The sequence below is a fragment of the Lycorma delicatula genome, chromosome 1 (genome assembly GCF_047948215.1).
Source record: "Lycorma delicatula isolate Av1 chromosome 1, ASM4794821v1, whole genome shotgun sequence".
Classification (NCBI taxonomy): Eukaryota; Metazoa; Arthropoda; class Insecta; order Hemiptera; family Fulgoridae; genus Lycorma; species Lycorma delicatula.
The window spans coordinates 144714512-144733324 of record NC_134455.1 but is presented as its reverse complement, the minus strand read 5'-3'; the positions used below and the strand labels follow the sequence as shown (position 1 = coordinate 144733324).

The window sequence follows — 18813 nt, the reverse complement described above, 5'->3', positions numbered from 1 at the left end:
ACAACAAAGTGAACACTTTTGTCATTTTGTGCTGCGCTTCATTCCTGCAATAATTAAGTAAAAATATGATGGTGGAATATGATTTTCTGAAGCTGGCTGGAATCTTTTAACAGGTCTTAATATCTATTTAAATTGTCAACCTGCCCAGCAAGAAACCTGTAAAAATCTTACCAACAGCATTTCCAAAAGATATTCCTCAGTAATCAGCAACATCACTTAAATTGCTCTACTTATAAACAGCGAATATAAGAGTTTTAAAATGTTTTGCCACAACTTCTGCATCATATTTTAATTCCTCTTGAGTAATAATCTTTCAAGGAAAATTTTCAGACTATTAAAAAGAATTTATTCAGCACTCCATCCAGGTCATTGTTTTTACATCTCTTTATTAATGCCAAGAGTATGACTGCAGTTGTGTCAATGGGTTAACAATAATTACCACTTAATTCCATTAATAATATTTTTGGATGAAGAAAATTTTAATGGCATAAAGAACACAGAATTCACATTGGTGGATTGAAGAAAACTCACATGCTGTGGTTCAATCAAATTTCCAGCAACGATTTTCAATGAATGTTTGGTAAGGCATCATTATAACAACCAATTAATAGGCCCTTTCATACAAGAAAAACATGTCATGGGGAAAAATTACTAGGAATTTTTAAGCAATGAATTTCTTACAGTACTTGAAAATTTCTCATTGGCGAAATGAATTGAAATGCACTATCAGCTTGATGGAGCACCAACACATTTCACGAATGAAGTAAAGACAATTCTTAGATGAAAAATTCACAAGCAGACTGGATGTAGAAGGCTGGTAAATTGGTCACCCAGATCACTGGACCTTACCTTCTTAGATTACTGTCTATGGAGATAGATGAAAAGTGAGGTAGAGAGCAAAACGTAGATAATGTGATGAACTGATTGTTCACATTCTTAATGCTGCTGCCCTCATCAAAAACATGAAGATAACATTAGGTTGGTGTCAGAAAATGTAAGGAAATAAATTGAAAAGTGCATCAATATCAATGGTGGAATTTTTTAAACATTTAATGTAAATTAATACAGTATAAACCACCATATTTTTTTTTAAAGTAAACTAAAAGATTTTAATTTTTTAAAGATCCAAATTTATTTTACTAAAATGAGCCGTTTTTAATTTTTTTTTAAATTTGTAACATTTTTTATTAAGTTTTGTTTTTAATAATAAAAGTTGATTTTTTTCACATCATTTATTACATAAATTTTCTCTAAATTAAATTCTCTGCAAATGTTGATAATAAATAAAATTTATGTATTTAATAGTCATTTAACAGTTACTGTACTTCAAATCTAAAATCATGTTTTTTGTCACCGAATATTTCTGTTTTAAGTTGGATATCATGAAAATTACAGGTAACAGAGTTCTGGGACCTATTTTATTCTATTTTTCTGGTAAGAAAAGATAAGAAACCAACAAGTTTACCCCTTATGCCTTAAAAATTTCAGTATATCATTTCACCAGCAGAACTGAAATCTGAGTGAAATTCTTCACCCAGAAAAATTTGTTATTGTTAAAACTTGTTATTGAAGTCTAACTTGAAAACAAAGTGTTTTGAGACATATATTTGTATGAACTCTTTTTCTTATTTCAAGCTCTAGGTTAAGTTCCAAATTATTTCCCTTTCTTCCTGAATCACCTATATGTTATATATATAATATATACAATAAAAACCTACATTGCAGTTCAAAAAGTATAAAATTAGAACATGAGATTTACCTGTAGTGAATCATAACATAATTGTAAAAGAATATTACCTAACTGGACAAGATGATAAACTGAATTACTAAAAACCCAACTATTCAATTATTTCGATTTTTAGAAAATTGTAATTTTCTAAAAATTACAACTGAGTAGTAGAGAACTGATATGCTTGAAGAAGAATGAATAAAATATCACTGGAAAAAGCCTACTGGTACCTTTAAATTACTGAAGTTAAAGATGGCTGTATATGAAGTTTCACTGCATACTGCAGAGACTTTCTTTAGCAACTCTCTGTCTCTTTCTCTCTCCCCCCCCACACACACACACGTGCGCACATGCAATGAAAATGTTTTTTTTTTCAAAATACCTCTTTTTTGGAATTATTCAGTTCTTGTAAGACTTGATCATTATTTTGTTTCATTAGTTCTAATTCATTCATTTTCTTATTAGCATCACTTTTAGCTATTTTTATATTAATTTCTAGTTCAGAAATTTTTTTCTAAAAAAAAAAAATTAATTAAAACAAAGATAATACATCCTAATCATTTATAAAAAAACTACCATTTATATATGTCCTAGACAGATTCAATATTTACTGTGTTCTTCATATAGTATCTGTATAAAAATAATGACAGATATTATGCTACACTACTTTAAATGCTTTTGTTACAGCTTAACCACATGTGTGCACATAATGATTAATATTATCTAACAGTAAAAACTTTAAATTAATAAAGTTTTTTTTTAAATTACTTAAAAGTAGTAATAATGAAAATTTCAATATTGAAAATATTGTCAATATTGAAAATTTAATTACTTTAAGTTATAATATTAGATAGCTGGGTCAGGTCAAACAAATAAAACTAGAAAAATGTGTTTTACAAGAAGAAAGACGACAAGAAGGAAAAAAGTAAAATATTTTTGAAAAATTAAAATTCATGAATCTACTGAAAAAGTGTGTATGCCACTCACATTAAGCTGAAACAAATAATAAATTTAAATTCTTTTAATTAAAAAAAAATTCATCTGTACACAAAAAAATTACACTGAAGGTGTCATTTCTATACTTTATTTGTTTAAAAACATATAATAACAAAAACGAAATTGTTTTAAATACTTTTTCAGGCAAGTCCACATCTGAAAAAGTCAAAAATTTCTATCCTCATTATTTTTAATTAATCTACAGAAGTAACAAGGTGAAAATCTTGCTTTAACAAGCCTGCTTTAAGTTTTATTCTGTAATCATGAAGAGAATGTAAACAAGAAGAGATAACAACTGATATTACTAAAATCTTTTCCCTATTCACAAGGTATCTTGGTAGGCTTACCTAGTTTCTAATCTTGATTGCAGTAGCTTTGATCTGTAGATTAATGCACTGATTAATTCGATCCCAAAACTTAATTAGTCCATACAGTAGTTGATACTTTAATGTTAATATCATGCCATGGAAGGCTAATTGTTCCAAAAAAAAAGAAATACTTGGGGGTCTGTATTCCAAACATAATGACATTATACAGCTCTGAAAGGATGAAGTTCAGCCCTAATACTAAATGGACAGGAATAATTCAAATCTAAGAAAACTTTTCTATCAAATTCTAAACGTAAGCCTTAAGTATTTAGAATGTTACTTAAAAAGACTATCAGCAATAACTTTTGCTTGACCAAAGTTTAACAACCACAGCAGCACATTGCACCACAAAAATTACCATGCATAATTGAAACAGTTTAATGCAAGCAAGAAATGCTCTATTGTAATTAAGATTTTCAGAATGAAATGTATGGCACCTTTTCTTCAGGTTTTTAAACCCCAATCTACATTTCATTATCACCAAATTATGGCCGCTATCAATGTCTGCTCCAGGGTAAGTTTTGCAGTCAACGAGTTGATTTCTAAATCTTTGCTTAACCATGATATAATCTACTTGATACCTTGCAGTATCGCCTGGCTTTTTCCAAGTGTATATTCTTCTATTATGATTTTTAAATTGGGTGTTAGCAATTACTAAATTATACTTCGTGCAAACCTCTATAAGTCGGTCCCCTCTTTCATTCCTTTTGCCCAGCCTGTATTCACCCACTATATTTCCTTCCTTGCCTTTTCCAATGCTTGCATTCCAATCTCCAACTATTATTAAATTTTCATCTCCTTTTACGTGTTTAATTGCTTCATCAATCTCTTCGTATACACACTCTACCTCATCATCATCATGGGCGCTTGTAGGCATATAAACGTTAACAATCGTTGTCGGTTTAGCTTTTGATTTTATCCTTATTACAATGATTCTATCGCTATGCGTCTTGAAATACTCCACTCTCCTCCCTATTTTCTTGTTCATCACGAAACCTACTCCTGCCTGCCCATTATTTGACGCTGAGCAGTAGGCAATAAGGATTAAAATTATGTGTCTTAACATTTTATAGTAAACAACTGTAGTGTATTAGTGAGGTTGTTACTGTGTGTAATGTAGATTATTTTATTGTTACTGATGGTTTCCCAGCAGGTGGTCTACTGTAATCTTATGTGAACAATAACTAGAGTGGTAGCGATAAGCAGGTGGCTTTGTCATTACTTGATAGCACTGGTAGGACTATCTTTGTTTATATTAGTCTATATCTAATATTATTGTACTGATATTCCATTGCGTATATTTCGCGGTTAAATTATTTTTTTTTAAATTAGAAATATAGTAAGGTCTAAGAAATCCTGTACCTTCTGCTTTTGCGACAGTAGCGGCGGGAGGAGGGGTTACTGCGTTAGTAGTGGTTGTGGGTACCCAGATTTGAGTGCATACATTTTGCTAACCCCTGGTTGGTAAAATGGTCAAAAGGAGTTTAAGCCAACAGCAGGTGCTCCAGTATGCTTATAACTCCAGAGACTTGACAACTAGCAAGTTGACGGATAGTGCGTCACCTGTCAAGAAGAGGAGCTGCTCTGCTAAAATGGTTCTGGCTGAGATGGAGCAGCAGTCTGAGGTTAATCTAGAGAACACCCCTTAAGGGGAACTAGTTAAGTATGTTAAGGAGGTACTTGGTGTGAGCAGTACGCTCACTAAGCATGCTGAGAAAAGCACACGGCCAGAGAACTGAAAGAGCTTGGTGTAGATATGGCGAGGGTCATGACGGCATTTAGAGGATTTGTTGAATCTAATCCCTTTGAAAGAAAGGTGGAACTGAGAGAAGTTACATGTCAGACCAGGACTGATGCCAGTAGCAGCAGTGAACTGTTACGGCAATTGGAAGAGGGTATCAAGAATGACAACATAGATGTCCTCATGGCAGCTAAATAAGGAGAGAATGGTTCATCAAGACCGTGGAATTGGATGAACCAGTATTTCTGGAATGAGAGAGGGACATTAATGTCATACTCAATCTCAATAAGCTGAAAAGCAGATTCTCGGAGTCAATATTTAAAGTGGCTCCAAGAGTCAAACATTTGATGGCTGCGGGTCAGCTGGTTGCCTGTAAGAAGTCAGCCACAGTCTAAAAAAAATTGTAATCTTTTATTATTCCAAAACTTTGTTGCAAAATTTTATAAAGAAGTTAACCTAAACACCAATAAAAGCCAGAACATAAAGGTCTTTTAAAAATAGATGCCATACTGAAACTAACCCATCAGGATATTACTTTTTACATTTAAACAATAGATAAATAACTCTGTTCTTAAATAAACTGAAATAGTAATTCTTTTTTAATATAATGTACCAAAGTTATGGGATGTTAGAGCTGCAATACTGAGAAAACAGGCAAAAAAAATGGCGATCTATCTCTACATGTAACTTTCTATAATTCCTAAATGTTTTTTTAGATAAATTGCAATTCACAATAATAATGAAGAAATTTCAGGAAGAATAAGGAATAAAAACGAAGGCAAAAATGTATGAAGAATAACAATTAATTTTTTCCAACAAGTAGTTTATGAGATATAGCAATTGCTCCTCATCTTTGAAAATGCTACAGTAAGACAAGAAAGTATAGAAGTATATGCAAGTGAAAAAAATAAAATAAAAACATAGATAAACCAAAAAACATATTTTAGGTTCCAATAACCGTAGGAAAAATTTGTTTACAGCCATCAATTGGTCATCATATCACTTAATTACAGAAACATACTGTGATGCAAAAGGATATGTGTGATTACATAAAGAAATAAAAAATAAGAAATTGAAGCAAATGAATTATGATAACATGACCACAAAATTAACATCTTATTTCCTGAAATTAAATGCTAATTTCATATGTGTTTCTGTAATAAAGTGAAGTGTTAAGTAACTGATAGTGTATAGGCTGTGGAATAGTTACCATTCAACAGTAACAGTGAACGGTAGCTATCAACTACAGTATTGAAATTTTCATTTTTTTCAGAATCCTTCTGCTTATTAGACACAGTTCAGCATCAATTTAAAGTTACCTTATCTACCATGTTCTAGTATAAACAAGCAGCCTAGTCAAGAAAAGTAGTTAATTTTATGAATAACCTTCTGCTCCACTACTCTTTTATTCAAGTAAACTTAATCTGAAAGTCCTGTTAGGTAAATTTTTTTCTTTAAATTCAATATATGAAACTACCACTGTTTTACCACTAAATTTTTGACATGCATTTTGAAAACATTTTAGTTTAACATACTTATGTGTAGAAATTGGTTTTTGAAAAAAAAACTTTGTGATAAGGAGAAAAGTTTTCTTTCCTCATCTCTGGTGTTTTATAATACACCAAAAAAAACAAAAACAATTTCATACTTTTAAACAAGTACAAGATCAACTTTATAGAACAACTGCTGAGTTAGAAAATTTTTAATAAACTAATACTTCGCAAATATATTTTTTACAATTTTCAAAACTCAACATTACATAGCATGAAACTCTGAACTTGGAATTTACCCCACACATAATAGGATCAAGAGACTTGATAATTTGAGATTAAATGACCCAGTAATAATTAGTTGATGATTAAAAAGAAAGAAGTAAATAAATAATTACAATTAAAGAACATAAGCATACCAGTAATGATTTATTAGTTTCTTCAAGCAACATTTTACTCTGATCGATTTCTCTTTTATTGTATACATATTTTTTTCGCTGTTTTATAAGTGTCCAAACAGAATTAATCAAAGCCACCAATAAACAGTCCAAATTTTTTTTATCATCATAGTCTGGTATTGCAGGATGTCCAATAACATACAACTCCTAAGATAGAAAAAATTGCTATATTTGCAGTTTAACTTTCAAACTCTCACTAATTTTAAAAATAGATATTATATATTGTAAACAAATATTTTTAAATATTTCTAAACAAAATATACTATAAATATTCAAATGAAAAGGGTCTTACAAAAGAAAAATCACCAATAGAAAGGGCTTTAATGCAATCAAAATTCAGTGTGGGTAGGTAAGATAGAGGTGTCATGAGTTTAATGAAATCCTACAAATGAATTAGGAAGCCTAATAAACACATGGATATTCTTGTTGAACAATTGACTTCAAAAACTTGGGGAAGAGATGCTTCAAATTTGTCACAATTACACAGCAGAAAGCAGATCCTGAAAATGTCGAACAAGCACAATAATCAAAGAATGACAACTTTATTTGTACTTTTGAATATGATAGAATATGTAGTTTTTTAACTTTATTGTCAAATCATTTACAATCCATGCAGAAACATGATTGAAGTTTAAAATGACCAAACATTCAAGTGAACCTGCTCAGCAAGAAAGATCATGATCATACTTTCTTGAATTCAAGAAGTTTCCATTTTTTATGAATTTCAGGAAGTTGAAAACAAAAATCACAGAATTGTAAACCAGTATTCTTCAATCATTCTTTGTTATTTGGCCCATTTATCAACTTGGAAGGTTATAAGACAGATTCAAAAATTTCCTGTTTGGCAGCTACACACTTTTGCCAACATCTATAAAGCTGTTGTAAACATTCCTAGAACCAATTTAAAATTACTGTCCTCAGCTGCTTCATTGCACTGATCATTACATCAACATTTTTTAATATTTTCTTCTTCAGAGCATTTTTCAAGTAAAGAAACAAATAAAAATCAGCCTATGCCAGATTGAGAGTGTAATATATACTCCTGAGTAGTTACATTGTGTTAAGCCAGGTCATTGTGTCTTTGAAAAGCGTGGATTGATGCGCTGATGTACTATAATGCAAAAGAATCCAATTCTTTGTTCTCTGTTTTTCAGGATGTTTCTTTCTTATAGCATCCCCCGTACTATGCCCAGCCAATGTATGAGCTTATGATGTCACGAGCAAACTGTGTAATACTATTTGGCCTGAAAATATCAAATCGAAGTATTACTTATTATCATATTGTATGCAGTATTAACTACCATTTTTACATTTACTAATTACACTGACAGACAAAAAAAATTTGTTTAATGTTTCTCTAAGTGTGATACCATTTCTTGGATTGCTTTTTTGTGTACATTATAGATCTGTAAATACAATTTTTCTATCACCCTTAGTTTTAAAGAAATTATACTCCAAAAAAATTAAGGAAAGATATAGTTAAAATCTGTAAAATTTATAATTTTGCATGGTCATACCTGTGTTAGAATGATTTGGCTGATGGTTTTCTTTTATGAATAGCCCCAGGAACATCCCAAATTAATGTCCAATAGCAATCAGCTAGCATGTTAGTACTCTATTTCCCTTTATAGCTACTTTCCATCACCGAAATGTCTTGGTGGAAACGTTCACCATGTTCGTCACTTACGTCTCTGAGGTTGTTTGGGAAAAAATCCAGATGCGACAGGAAGAAATGTATTTTCAAAGACATATTACATCCCATAGTTCTGTATGAATAAGAAGTTGATTAACAATATCATGGTAATTGTTGGATTTTTGTTTGCCGAGAAAATCTTTGCAAACGTCTTTAAATGATGCCCAAACTACACTTTCTACATTATTTAACATTGAGTTAAATACATCAACTCTCTTATTTGAGTACCAATAAATATTCCTCTTTAATTTTTCCTTCACTTACATTTAGAAATTTCTGCCGGATGTATAAAAATCTGGAACTATTCTTCTTCATTGCTTTTATAAAATTTTTCATTAGTCCTAGCTTGATATGGAGAGGGGTAAAAATAATTTTTTGGGTTAACTAAGGGCTCATGAATAATATTTTTCTTATTTGGAGTTAAGTTGTCTCGTTTCTTCCACTCTTTGGTAACATAATGTTTATCCCTAGATCGGCTGTCCCATTCGCAAAAACACATGTACTTAGTATAGCTAACTGCATGCCTAACAAAATAGCTATAACTTTCAAATCACCACATATGTTCCAACTATGTTTTTTATAATTTAATTTTTTAAGAATGTCTTTCATCACATCATATGTCTCTTTCAAATTAATATCATAAGGGATTGTTGTTGAAGGATGTTTGTTACTGTTGTGTAGTAGAACCACTTTTAAACCATAGTTGGACAAATGTATGAAAAGGTGCCAGTCCTCAGGTTTATGAACTTGTCCTAAGTGCAACATAAACTCATCAATATTGTGCAATAAACCAAATTATTTTCATCAATAAAGTACCAAGAAAGTTTAGAAGAAGAAAGCCATGAAGACTAGCTCTTCAGTATTAGATATGATGTCATAATATGTGACTATGATATGATTTAATTCTTTGTCTAGTATTATTTATTTATAGCTTATAGATTATGTTAACAAAGTTAAACAATAAAAAATGAGCTGACAAAATACAATATAGGAGCTTAAAATACTAACTATACGTTGAAAAATGAAAAAAAAATCCTTTAAATATGTGAATTTTAAAATATCCTTTAAAAATGTGGGCGAAAGAAACATTCTGAGTTCATATTTGTTTTCAGCATCAAAAAGCAGATTAAAATTGTGTATCGCATGCTAGGAAACAAAAATTAAGTTTATCAGTGTTATACACAATACAAAATCAATTATTTTATGACCTTTATTTGTACTAAATTAATAATTTTTTAATAATAAACAAAAGCTTACTTGAATTTTATTCATGCATCTAATTCAAACTTCTAGCAAGTTCACCATCCTTGCTAAATAAATCGCTATCACTGTCACTTTCATTATCAGAATCTACACATATAATACAACGTTTTGTCTTTTCATTTATCAGTGGTTCAAGTGAAAGAAGTGGTTTCATTTTAAAGTGGTCTCTTTTCAATATTTTTTTTACTTTTTCACAATAGGGTTTCCATTCATCTTCATTCATAGAATTAATTTTCTCCGCAGTTAATTTTTCAACATTTGTGAAAGAAAATGTTTCGTTATACTCGCCACATGTCTTTTTATGGTTGACCATAAAAAGATGGTATGTGGGAGTCTACGAACACGCCCATGCTTTTTCAAAAGTTCATCCAAGTGATATTTTTGTACTTTAGTTTTATGTAATTTTCTAATTCATATAGCTGTGGTTTCAGCATTTTTTAACAGAATATGGGTTTTCTTCAACCAATCGGTCATATCTTTTCTTCTGGAATTAGAATTTGGCGCTTTATCAATATCTGTAATGTGATAAGCGGCGTTATCAACAACTACTATGGTCATTGGTGGAAGATTTGGAATCAATTTTTCACGCACCCATTTCATGAAATTACATTCAAGTTGTCATGGTAGCCACCACTTTTCGAACTGACTTTTCAAGTTAGTAATGCATTTGGAATAAAACCGATTTCTCCTCCAGCATGAATTACTATTAAATGGTCACCTTTATTAATCGGTGCATGAAGTGCCTCAACAATACCATCAGACCACGACTTTGTTGAATAATGTGAACTTAAAACATACGTTTCATCCAAATAAACAATTGTAGCATTGCTTTATCTGTACTTAGCCATTGCCTGCAAATATTCAATTCTCTTCCACGTGATATTGGATTTCTCAATTAAAGGTTTTCTGTTATTTTAAGTTTCTTTTCTTAATTACAGATTTAAATTCTGCCATAACAAACAACTCTAACACACAAAAAAGAAATTACAAAACATTTGCGAAAAACCATGAGTAATTATACAATAATATGACCGCACAAAAACGCTATCCGAATACATTCACTGAACACAATATAAACTGGACTAAAGTTTATTTCTTTATACACACATTGTGTGTATACGAACGATGGATCTAAATATAATCATGATGAAAGACATCATTTCTAACTGTATGTATACATTTTTATAGGCCTGTACGTAATACCAATCAGAGCATTAGTCATTTGTTAAGGAATTGTAATTTTTACAAGATTGAGTCATTAAGTATTTTTATACATGTACTCAACTCAAGTGGAAAGAAGTGAACACACAACAACATAAATGTATTGTCTGGGCACCCATATTGTTTGTAAGTCGAAAAATGAAATAAAAATAATAATTACACGCAAAAATAATGTTTTGGAAAACAATAATATAATGAGATGTCAGCACATGACGTCACAAGCTCGTAGATTCGCTGGGGCAACTATAACTTATTAAGGATATAGACGTACATTTTCTTGTTTACTATCTGCCTGTAAGGAACAAATTCATAGTGAATAATACCTGCGAATAAAAAAAAGAAAAATGCCCAACATAACTTTTCCTTTACTCCAATTCAAATGAAATTTCTGTGACTGTAATGTTGATTTCCATTCTGATGACTGATATTTTGTCTGTAGGTTTGTACAAAAAAAACAAACTGTCTCATCTCCTATTATGATCAGCCATCATGTCAGCCATGCTGTCTGTGCCAAAGTCATGTGCGTTTCTGATTTGCAGACAATTTATATAATACTAATTTTTTTTTATTGTTACAAATGTTTTTGATGTTCATTTGTTTATATTTTAATAAGAAAGATAAATGAATGAAATTAATTTTAAGCTTATGGGGTTTAAAAAAATGTCCAAGTACGGAACACATCAGGAAGATAACTCCTCACTAAGGAGACATTTCTGAAATGAGAAACCTTTTTTATATAGAAGGTTATGTATGAAATTTTCTCAATCAGTATTTAATGATTAAATATACTGAAACCAGAAAAACCTATAAATGATTTTGGGGTAACCACTTACAACAAAGATTAATAAAAATCTGGGCAAGCCTCAGCTACCGGGCAGCGGTATTCACAGGTAGCGAATAGCAAATGGCTACCAGATATGGTGGTTAGCTGCAAATAAGCAGTCTGGGATCACGGTGGTCACATTTGAGGGTGTGATGGGGTAATCTGAAGTGAGATTATCCTCAAGAAAAGTCACATACATCCGTAGTGAATTGGCAAGTATGTGCTGCCACCAAATAAGTACAGCCGAGGGCAAACAGGTAATGTTCCCAAAGGCAGATGAGGAGAGTTCCCAATGATGGAGAGAGGAGACAAGCCTAGGTTGCAGGTCTCTAAATGAAACCCAGGACATGTTCAGATGCTCTAAGGTGGCAGCTCTACCACTAATCTACCCTGTGCTAGGTTCGTACCTCAGACAGGGATAAATTTTTATTACTGACAACTTTGATCTACCTCAGAACTAGGATCAAATGAAATGGATGAATGCAACTGAAATCGTAAAAAGAAAAAAAATAGTTAAGAATTACAAATCAATTTAAACTGGCAACCTGGAATGTTTGTGGATTGGCACGTAAGGATGGAATTGACAAGAGAACTTAAGGGGATAGAGATAAATTTGGCAGTCATAAAGGAGCCTAAAAGCAAGTTGAAAAGAACAAAAGAGTTGGATGGGTACACAATGATTTATAGTGGGTGGAGAAGGTAGGAGGATGTCCTGTGGTGTAGCAAATCTTAATGGATCAGAAATGGAAGGACAAGCTGCTGAAATATTGGAATGCAAGTGAGAAAATAGTTGTAGCAAGCTTTAAGATAGGGATGGAATCTTGGTTGGAACAGGTGTGTATGCACCTGAAGAGGAAACATCATTATTATATGAAAACCTTAAGGTTGTTTTTAATGAATATAAGAATAAGCATGTGATAACTGCAGGAGATATTAATGGGAAATATACCAATACATGGAGTTGTTGGAATTTTTGGAGAGGATAGATTGAATTGGCATGTTGCAGTACTGAGGAATTTCATGCTTTTTAACAAGCTTTAAATCACAAACACATTTATAGGAAAAAGGATATTCATACATTTACATAGTGTGCTAGAGGTAACAGGTATCTTCTAGATTATGTGTTTGTAATGAGAAGCTGGTTTCAAATATTGTGGATGTCAAATGTTTTAGGCTGTGTTGTCTCAAATAATTTTTTGTCGACGGCAAAGATCAATTTAATTGCTAGATGGAAACGTATGGATCTGATTTGAACGTTATTGAGTTTGGAATGATGACAATATAAAAGGTTTGGGAAATGATGATGTAGCTAGTGTAATATGAGAAAAGAAGGAAGCCTACAGAGCACATTAGCAGTGGAACACAGAGACAAGGGAGATTTACAAAACCAAAAGAAATCTTACTTAAAATTCTGATAAGAAAGGCTCACAAAGATTTGGGGAAGTTTATAAGAAAGATGTGTTTGGGAGACAAATGGGTTATAGATTGATGAAGCACTTGAACAGAGGGATGTGGTTTGATTATAATGAGGGAATGGATAGAACATTAAAGGAAATTGTGGGACAATAAGAGGGATGGTGCAGGAGGTTGGGAGGGTGTTGAGATGGAGAGTTTGTATGGGATGAATTCACTAACTGTGCAGGAGCTTGGTGAAGCGCTGAAGGGTGTCAAAAATCAGAAGGCCGCAGGACCAGATGGGCTAAATGCAGAACTTGTCAAATACAGAGGCCACTTCTTCGAACTGTGATTTTTACATTTGATGAATGAATGGATGTTGGAAACAGTCCAAAATCCTGGAGAATTGCCTTGATTAAATGATTCATGAAAGGGGATAACAGTAATGGCAATAATTATACAGGTATTAGCCTACTTAATTGTACCTATAAAATTTATAGTAGGGTTATTGAGGGCGAATGAGAAAAATTTCTGAGGCTTTATAGTTGGAGAAGCGAAGTGGTTTTAGCAAAGGGAGATCATGTACAGATTATGATTTTACAATCGGCCAAATCATTGAAAAATGCAGAGTTTAATTTAGAGACACATATAGCCTTTGTTTACCTTCATAATGCATCCGATACAGTAGACAGAAATGTGTTATCGGAAATACTTTGAAAGGATGAGTATCCGCAACATCTAACACATACGGTTAGGAGTGTTTACGAGGGGGCGAAAATAATTACTGAAACAGGTTGTAAAATATCTGAGGAAATTTTAGTTCAATTGTCGTGTCTGACAAGGGTGCAACCTTTCATCCACTCTTTTTAATTTATAAATGATGTAATCAGAAATTGGAAGGAACAAGTGGGATTAGGAATAAAATTAAACAATCATAATACTGTTGGCTGTTTGCAGATGATATAATTGTGTTATAGAATAATAACTATCATTTGCAGAGAAGGCTCTTTAAACTTTTTAGACATGGGTCATGTCAAAGAGAGACTGTGATAAAATCCGATTGACAGAGGTGAAGTTCCAACATCGTACCATGGGTGTAAAATAGATCAAATAAGGAATACTGAAATAAGAGTGAATTGGGAATCTTTTTCAGACAGAAAAAATTAGATTTTTTTTTGTTTGGGGGTGAAAAATGCCTGTGCGTTATCATCGCCCGAAATTTTCGTTAATAAAAAGGTAAAAATACAGAATACTGTAAGAGATAGTGACAGCATCTTGACAGAATGGAGAAGATAGGTTGCTGAAGCAAGTGTTAATCTATGTACCAGTTAGAGTGCAGTGAGATCTCTGGGATGTCCTAGGAAATACAGAGCAGTTTTTTGGAGTTTGGAATAGGCAGGAACGCCGCCTATACCATGAAAGGAATAAGATAAATAAATGAACTGATAGAAAATCATTACATCTGCAAAGGTACTGTACAAGAGCAAACTTTTTCATGAATGATAATTGCCTTTTTTCATCAGATAAAAAAGGACATATTCTACCTTCTTCTTATTCTTATTATAAGGACCTTCTTCTTATTCTACTTGGCTTGCTTAAGAATTATGAATAAAAAAAAAACAATTATTTCTGAGAGTAAAGGAATTCACAAGCATTCAACATTCTGAAGTCACAGAAATGTTTCATGAAGATTGTTACTTCTAGAGATTAAAACATCTATCATGTATAACCCGGGATGGGTAAGGAAAAAATATGTGGCAAAGTCTGCGTGCAATAAAGTAAACAGGACTAACTCAGTCAGCTAACTTCTTGAGATGTCTATATCCTAGTCCCTGCCATTATTACATAATGATTTATCTCAATCTCAGGAAATCACAATCTTGAGTACTTCTTCAGTTCTTCCATCAATAAGACTTTCAAATGTAGTTCATCACTTCATTATACAATTCCTCAATGTATTCTTCTGGTTATTTAACACCTTTTTCTCATGAAGGATTCTACTATGACCTTTTCTTCAACTATGCTTATAGCAATAGATATAAGCTAAGAAGTATACAATTTATTATTTTATTGTTATTATTACAATATTAAGCTCCATCAGCTGTTACAGTCATTAATAAATGTCAGTATTTGCAAGGAAATGCAACCAATATTATGGTAGCTCTGTGTCAAGTTTCTTCATTACTAACTGAAAAGTAACATCTTTTAATTCTACCTTAACTAAATTAATTGATGTAAATTTCAAGTTAGACTAAAAAAAAAACCTATCATCATGACTTATGACTTGATTGAAAGGTATTCCACTATATTAATTTTTAATTTGACAAATTAAAACCACAGAAAAATATTGATGTTTGTTAATTCTTTGAACAGTTCTTTTAAGAAATAGTTATATAAAAAAAAAACTTGTTTAAAATAATTTTTTTTTTTCATTTATATGAATCACACAAACAAAGTATTTTTCCTTTTTTTTACTAAAGGAAATAAAAATAGTAGAATATGATGTGATTGTACATTACTGTATCCTTGTTATACAACATGTAGATGAATTAATTGTAAAAATAAAACGTTCTATTCTATAAAACATAAATACCTCTGATATAATTTTAACAGCTGTTACAATATCCCTCTTATCTGTTATCAACAATCCCAAATTTTCATCCATCTTCTAAAATAGAAAAACTCAATTACTAACAAATAAATTTTCAGCTACTACCAAGAATAAATAAAAACAGAGACTTAATTATAAAAAATGCAAAAATTAATAAAAACCAAACAGGAATTGTTTTATTTAACATTTTAAGATTGGTTTTTGTCACTATTTTTGGGTTTGCTGGCAAATGCCCTTGGTTTTACTGAGGATAAAAATCAGTGATATTTTCACTGAATCTAACATCAGTAGGGTAGTAGGAGCATCACCAACCACTCTTTATAATTAACAAAATAATGAATGTTGCATATATGTACCAAAGCAAGTTAAATATGTTATGGATAATGTGCAAATATCTGTTAGTGTCATTCATTATTAAATATAGTATATAAAACAACAGTTAACTATTTCAAAGAAGGAAAGTTAAAAAGTCCTTTTTGGAATATGAATCTAAAGCTTTACAATGCCTAAACATCACGCACTACAGAAAACCCCATAAACTATCTTAAAATTTTAATAAATTGGTTTCTGCAAAGCCTATTTTATGACACTGATGTTTTTAAAGATTGGGAATCTTATACGATTGTTGCGTTTAAGGTTATTGTTTATATGAAACAGATATTATTGTTCAGTTCTGCTTATTTAAAAATAAAAAAGAAAAGAAGACGACATAGAATAAGTACCACCTTTATCAGTCGTTCAAGTATCTTTATTTACAGTGTCCCTCAAAAAGTGCTTACAATTATAATCTGTTATTAAACAGGGTGTTCAACTTAAAAGAGATCCCATCACTTATTTTAATCTATAAATAATAGTTTATTGGCAAACACATAATAATTCATAGGTGTTGAAAATGATATCTGTCTACTTCTACTCATATGCATTTGTCAACACTTTTGACAATATTCCTGGCTACTCTTGTTAGCTGTATCCTATTTATTTCCTGGCTGGCATTGGTAATGTCCTCCCACCTTGCTGGATGTGCAGATTGCACCTGTCAACAATTTATTTAAGTAACCCCGCAGAAAGAAGTCTGGACTAATCAGAAAATATTCCCCTGAAAATATTCAAGGGATCTTGTTGGTCACAATTCTTTAGAAATGATTCTTCCACCAAAAAAATCCTGTAGCATCTCCATAGCAGAGCAAACTGTGAGGCAAAAGGCACTGTCCAGTTGGATAATTTCTTGGTAGACGGCAGCATCCACAGTTTTTTCAAAAAAACAAGGGTCCTCTTATTCGTTCCCTTGAGACCGTACACTATATGCCTGTTTTTTGTGAGTGTAGGGAAAATTCAAAGAAAATGGTGTGGATTTTCAGTACCCCAGTTCCGGTAGTTCTAACTATTTACATACCCACCAAGGTGAAACCACACTTTATCTGTGAAAAACACTTGATCTAAAATGCCAATACTACCTGTAATGTAGCTCTTGAATCATTGATAGTAGTGAACCCTTTTAGCATAATCCGCATTAGTTATCTCAAAGAAAACCTGCATTCTTGATAAGAATCACATTTCAGCATTCTTTTCGCTGCAGTTGGACTAAACCTAGTGAAATGTTCTTTTCCTGTCTTAGTTTCTGCAAAGATTTATAAGATTTTGTAACTGCCACTTTAATGTCCTGTACAACCTGTTCTGTTAAAACCCATCTACATCGGGCACATTTCTGGTCTAATACCAAACTTGTTTCACAAAATTTTTTAACCAATTTCCAAAAAAACACTTTTCGCTGGTGCTTCCTTTTCAAATTTTTCTCTGAACGTTTGCTGCTGCACAATGAGATTTTGTCTAAATAAGTTTCCATCATGAATATATGTTCTTCAATTAACCACAATTTAACAAACACACAATTACGAAACCATGTTCAGAAGCCAATGCTTGACACAGACCGGCAATACTCAAATGTGCAGGCAATAAACAGTCCTTCTGATTTCAGCTCCAATCATACCAACATCTTCCACATTATTTTACCCATCTCACACCACTGTATGCATTTAGTATAAACTACTGGAGGCCTCTTTTAATTTGAACACCTCATAATAAGAATATTTCCCTACTGGTTAAACATTCCACAATGAAATATTACACATTTATACATTTACAAACTACCTGCATACCTATAAAAACTAAAAATATAAATTAAGCACGGATAAAAATAAAAATGAATAAATACTGATAACATTTCAAAATAATAGAACTTTTCTTGCACAGGACTCGAGGTTAATGTACTCAAAGTACCATTACAAAGTAGATATAACTCCTTTCTAAGTAATCTAACAGTATATTCAAGCATGTTGCAATCTAATAGTATATTCAAACATGTTGATATTATTATGCTGTTTTTGTCAAATTTTTGTTTATTGTTTTGAAAATGACACACCAACCTTTTCTCCTGAAAATGTTGTAAGTTTTGTGTAACTATTGGATGATGTAGTTTCTGTTGCTTCATATTTCATTTTGTATTTTACATAGCATATTGTTGATAGGTGATTAATCTCTGGAGACAGCCATTAGTCTATGTAAAATGTTTGTGTCATAAGCCATAAGACCACTGTCCCCAAAAAAAGAGAGGAAATAGACAACTGCTGGTGCAAAATCAAATAAAAGATATCAGGACTGACACTGAAGTCTGACAGGTTCTTTTTATTTTATCCTAATATTAATTCAATATTATAAAATATTAATGTATCACAGTACATATTTAAATAATTATACAATTTTTATTTCAATAATTATTTTAAAAATAAATTAATTATTTATTCAATAATTATTAAAAAAAGGACAACAAATTACGTTACCATGAGCTTCATCCTTGACAAACTATTAACACTTGGAAACTTAAGTGGAACATTAAACTATGTAAGTAAGCAAGTAAGAAATTACATAAAAAAATTATCCTTCTCTTTGAGTAAAATTCTGAGATACTGGACCAATTATGAGCATATATCTCCACTACCTTGATAGATTGCAACCGAAATTAAACTCC

General features: G+C 31.6%; 1 protein-coding gene across 2 annotated transcripts in view; it reads right to left on the bottom strand.

Moving 5' to 3' along the window:
* Positions 1–18813, bottom strand: part of LOC142323562 (uncharacterized) — a 43041-nt gene that overhangs the window by 19677 nt on the left and 4551 nt on the right. Inside the window, exons 2-4 of one of the 2 annotated variants that reach the window (XM_075363362.1) lie at positions 15771–15845; positions 6744–6929; positions 2112–2243 (exon numbers count right to left, since the gene is read on the bottom strand). In XM_075363362.1, coding sequence (XP_075219477.1) covers positions 2112–2243; positions 6744–6929; positions 15771–15845 — 393 coding nt within the window. The remainder of the gene's footprint in view (positions 1–2111; positions 2244–6743; positions 6930–15770; positions 15846–18813) is intronic. The other variant, XM_075363371.1, reaches the window with a different exon arrangement.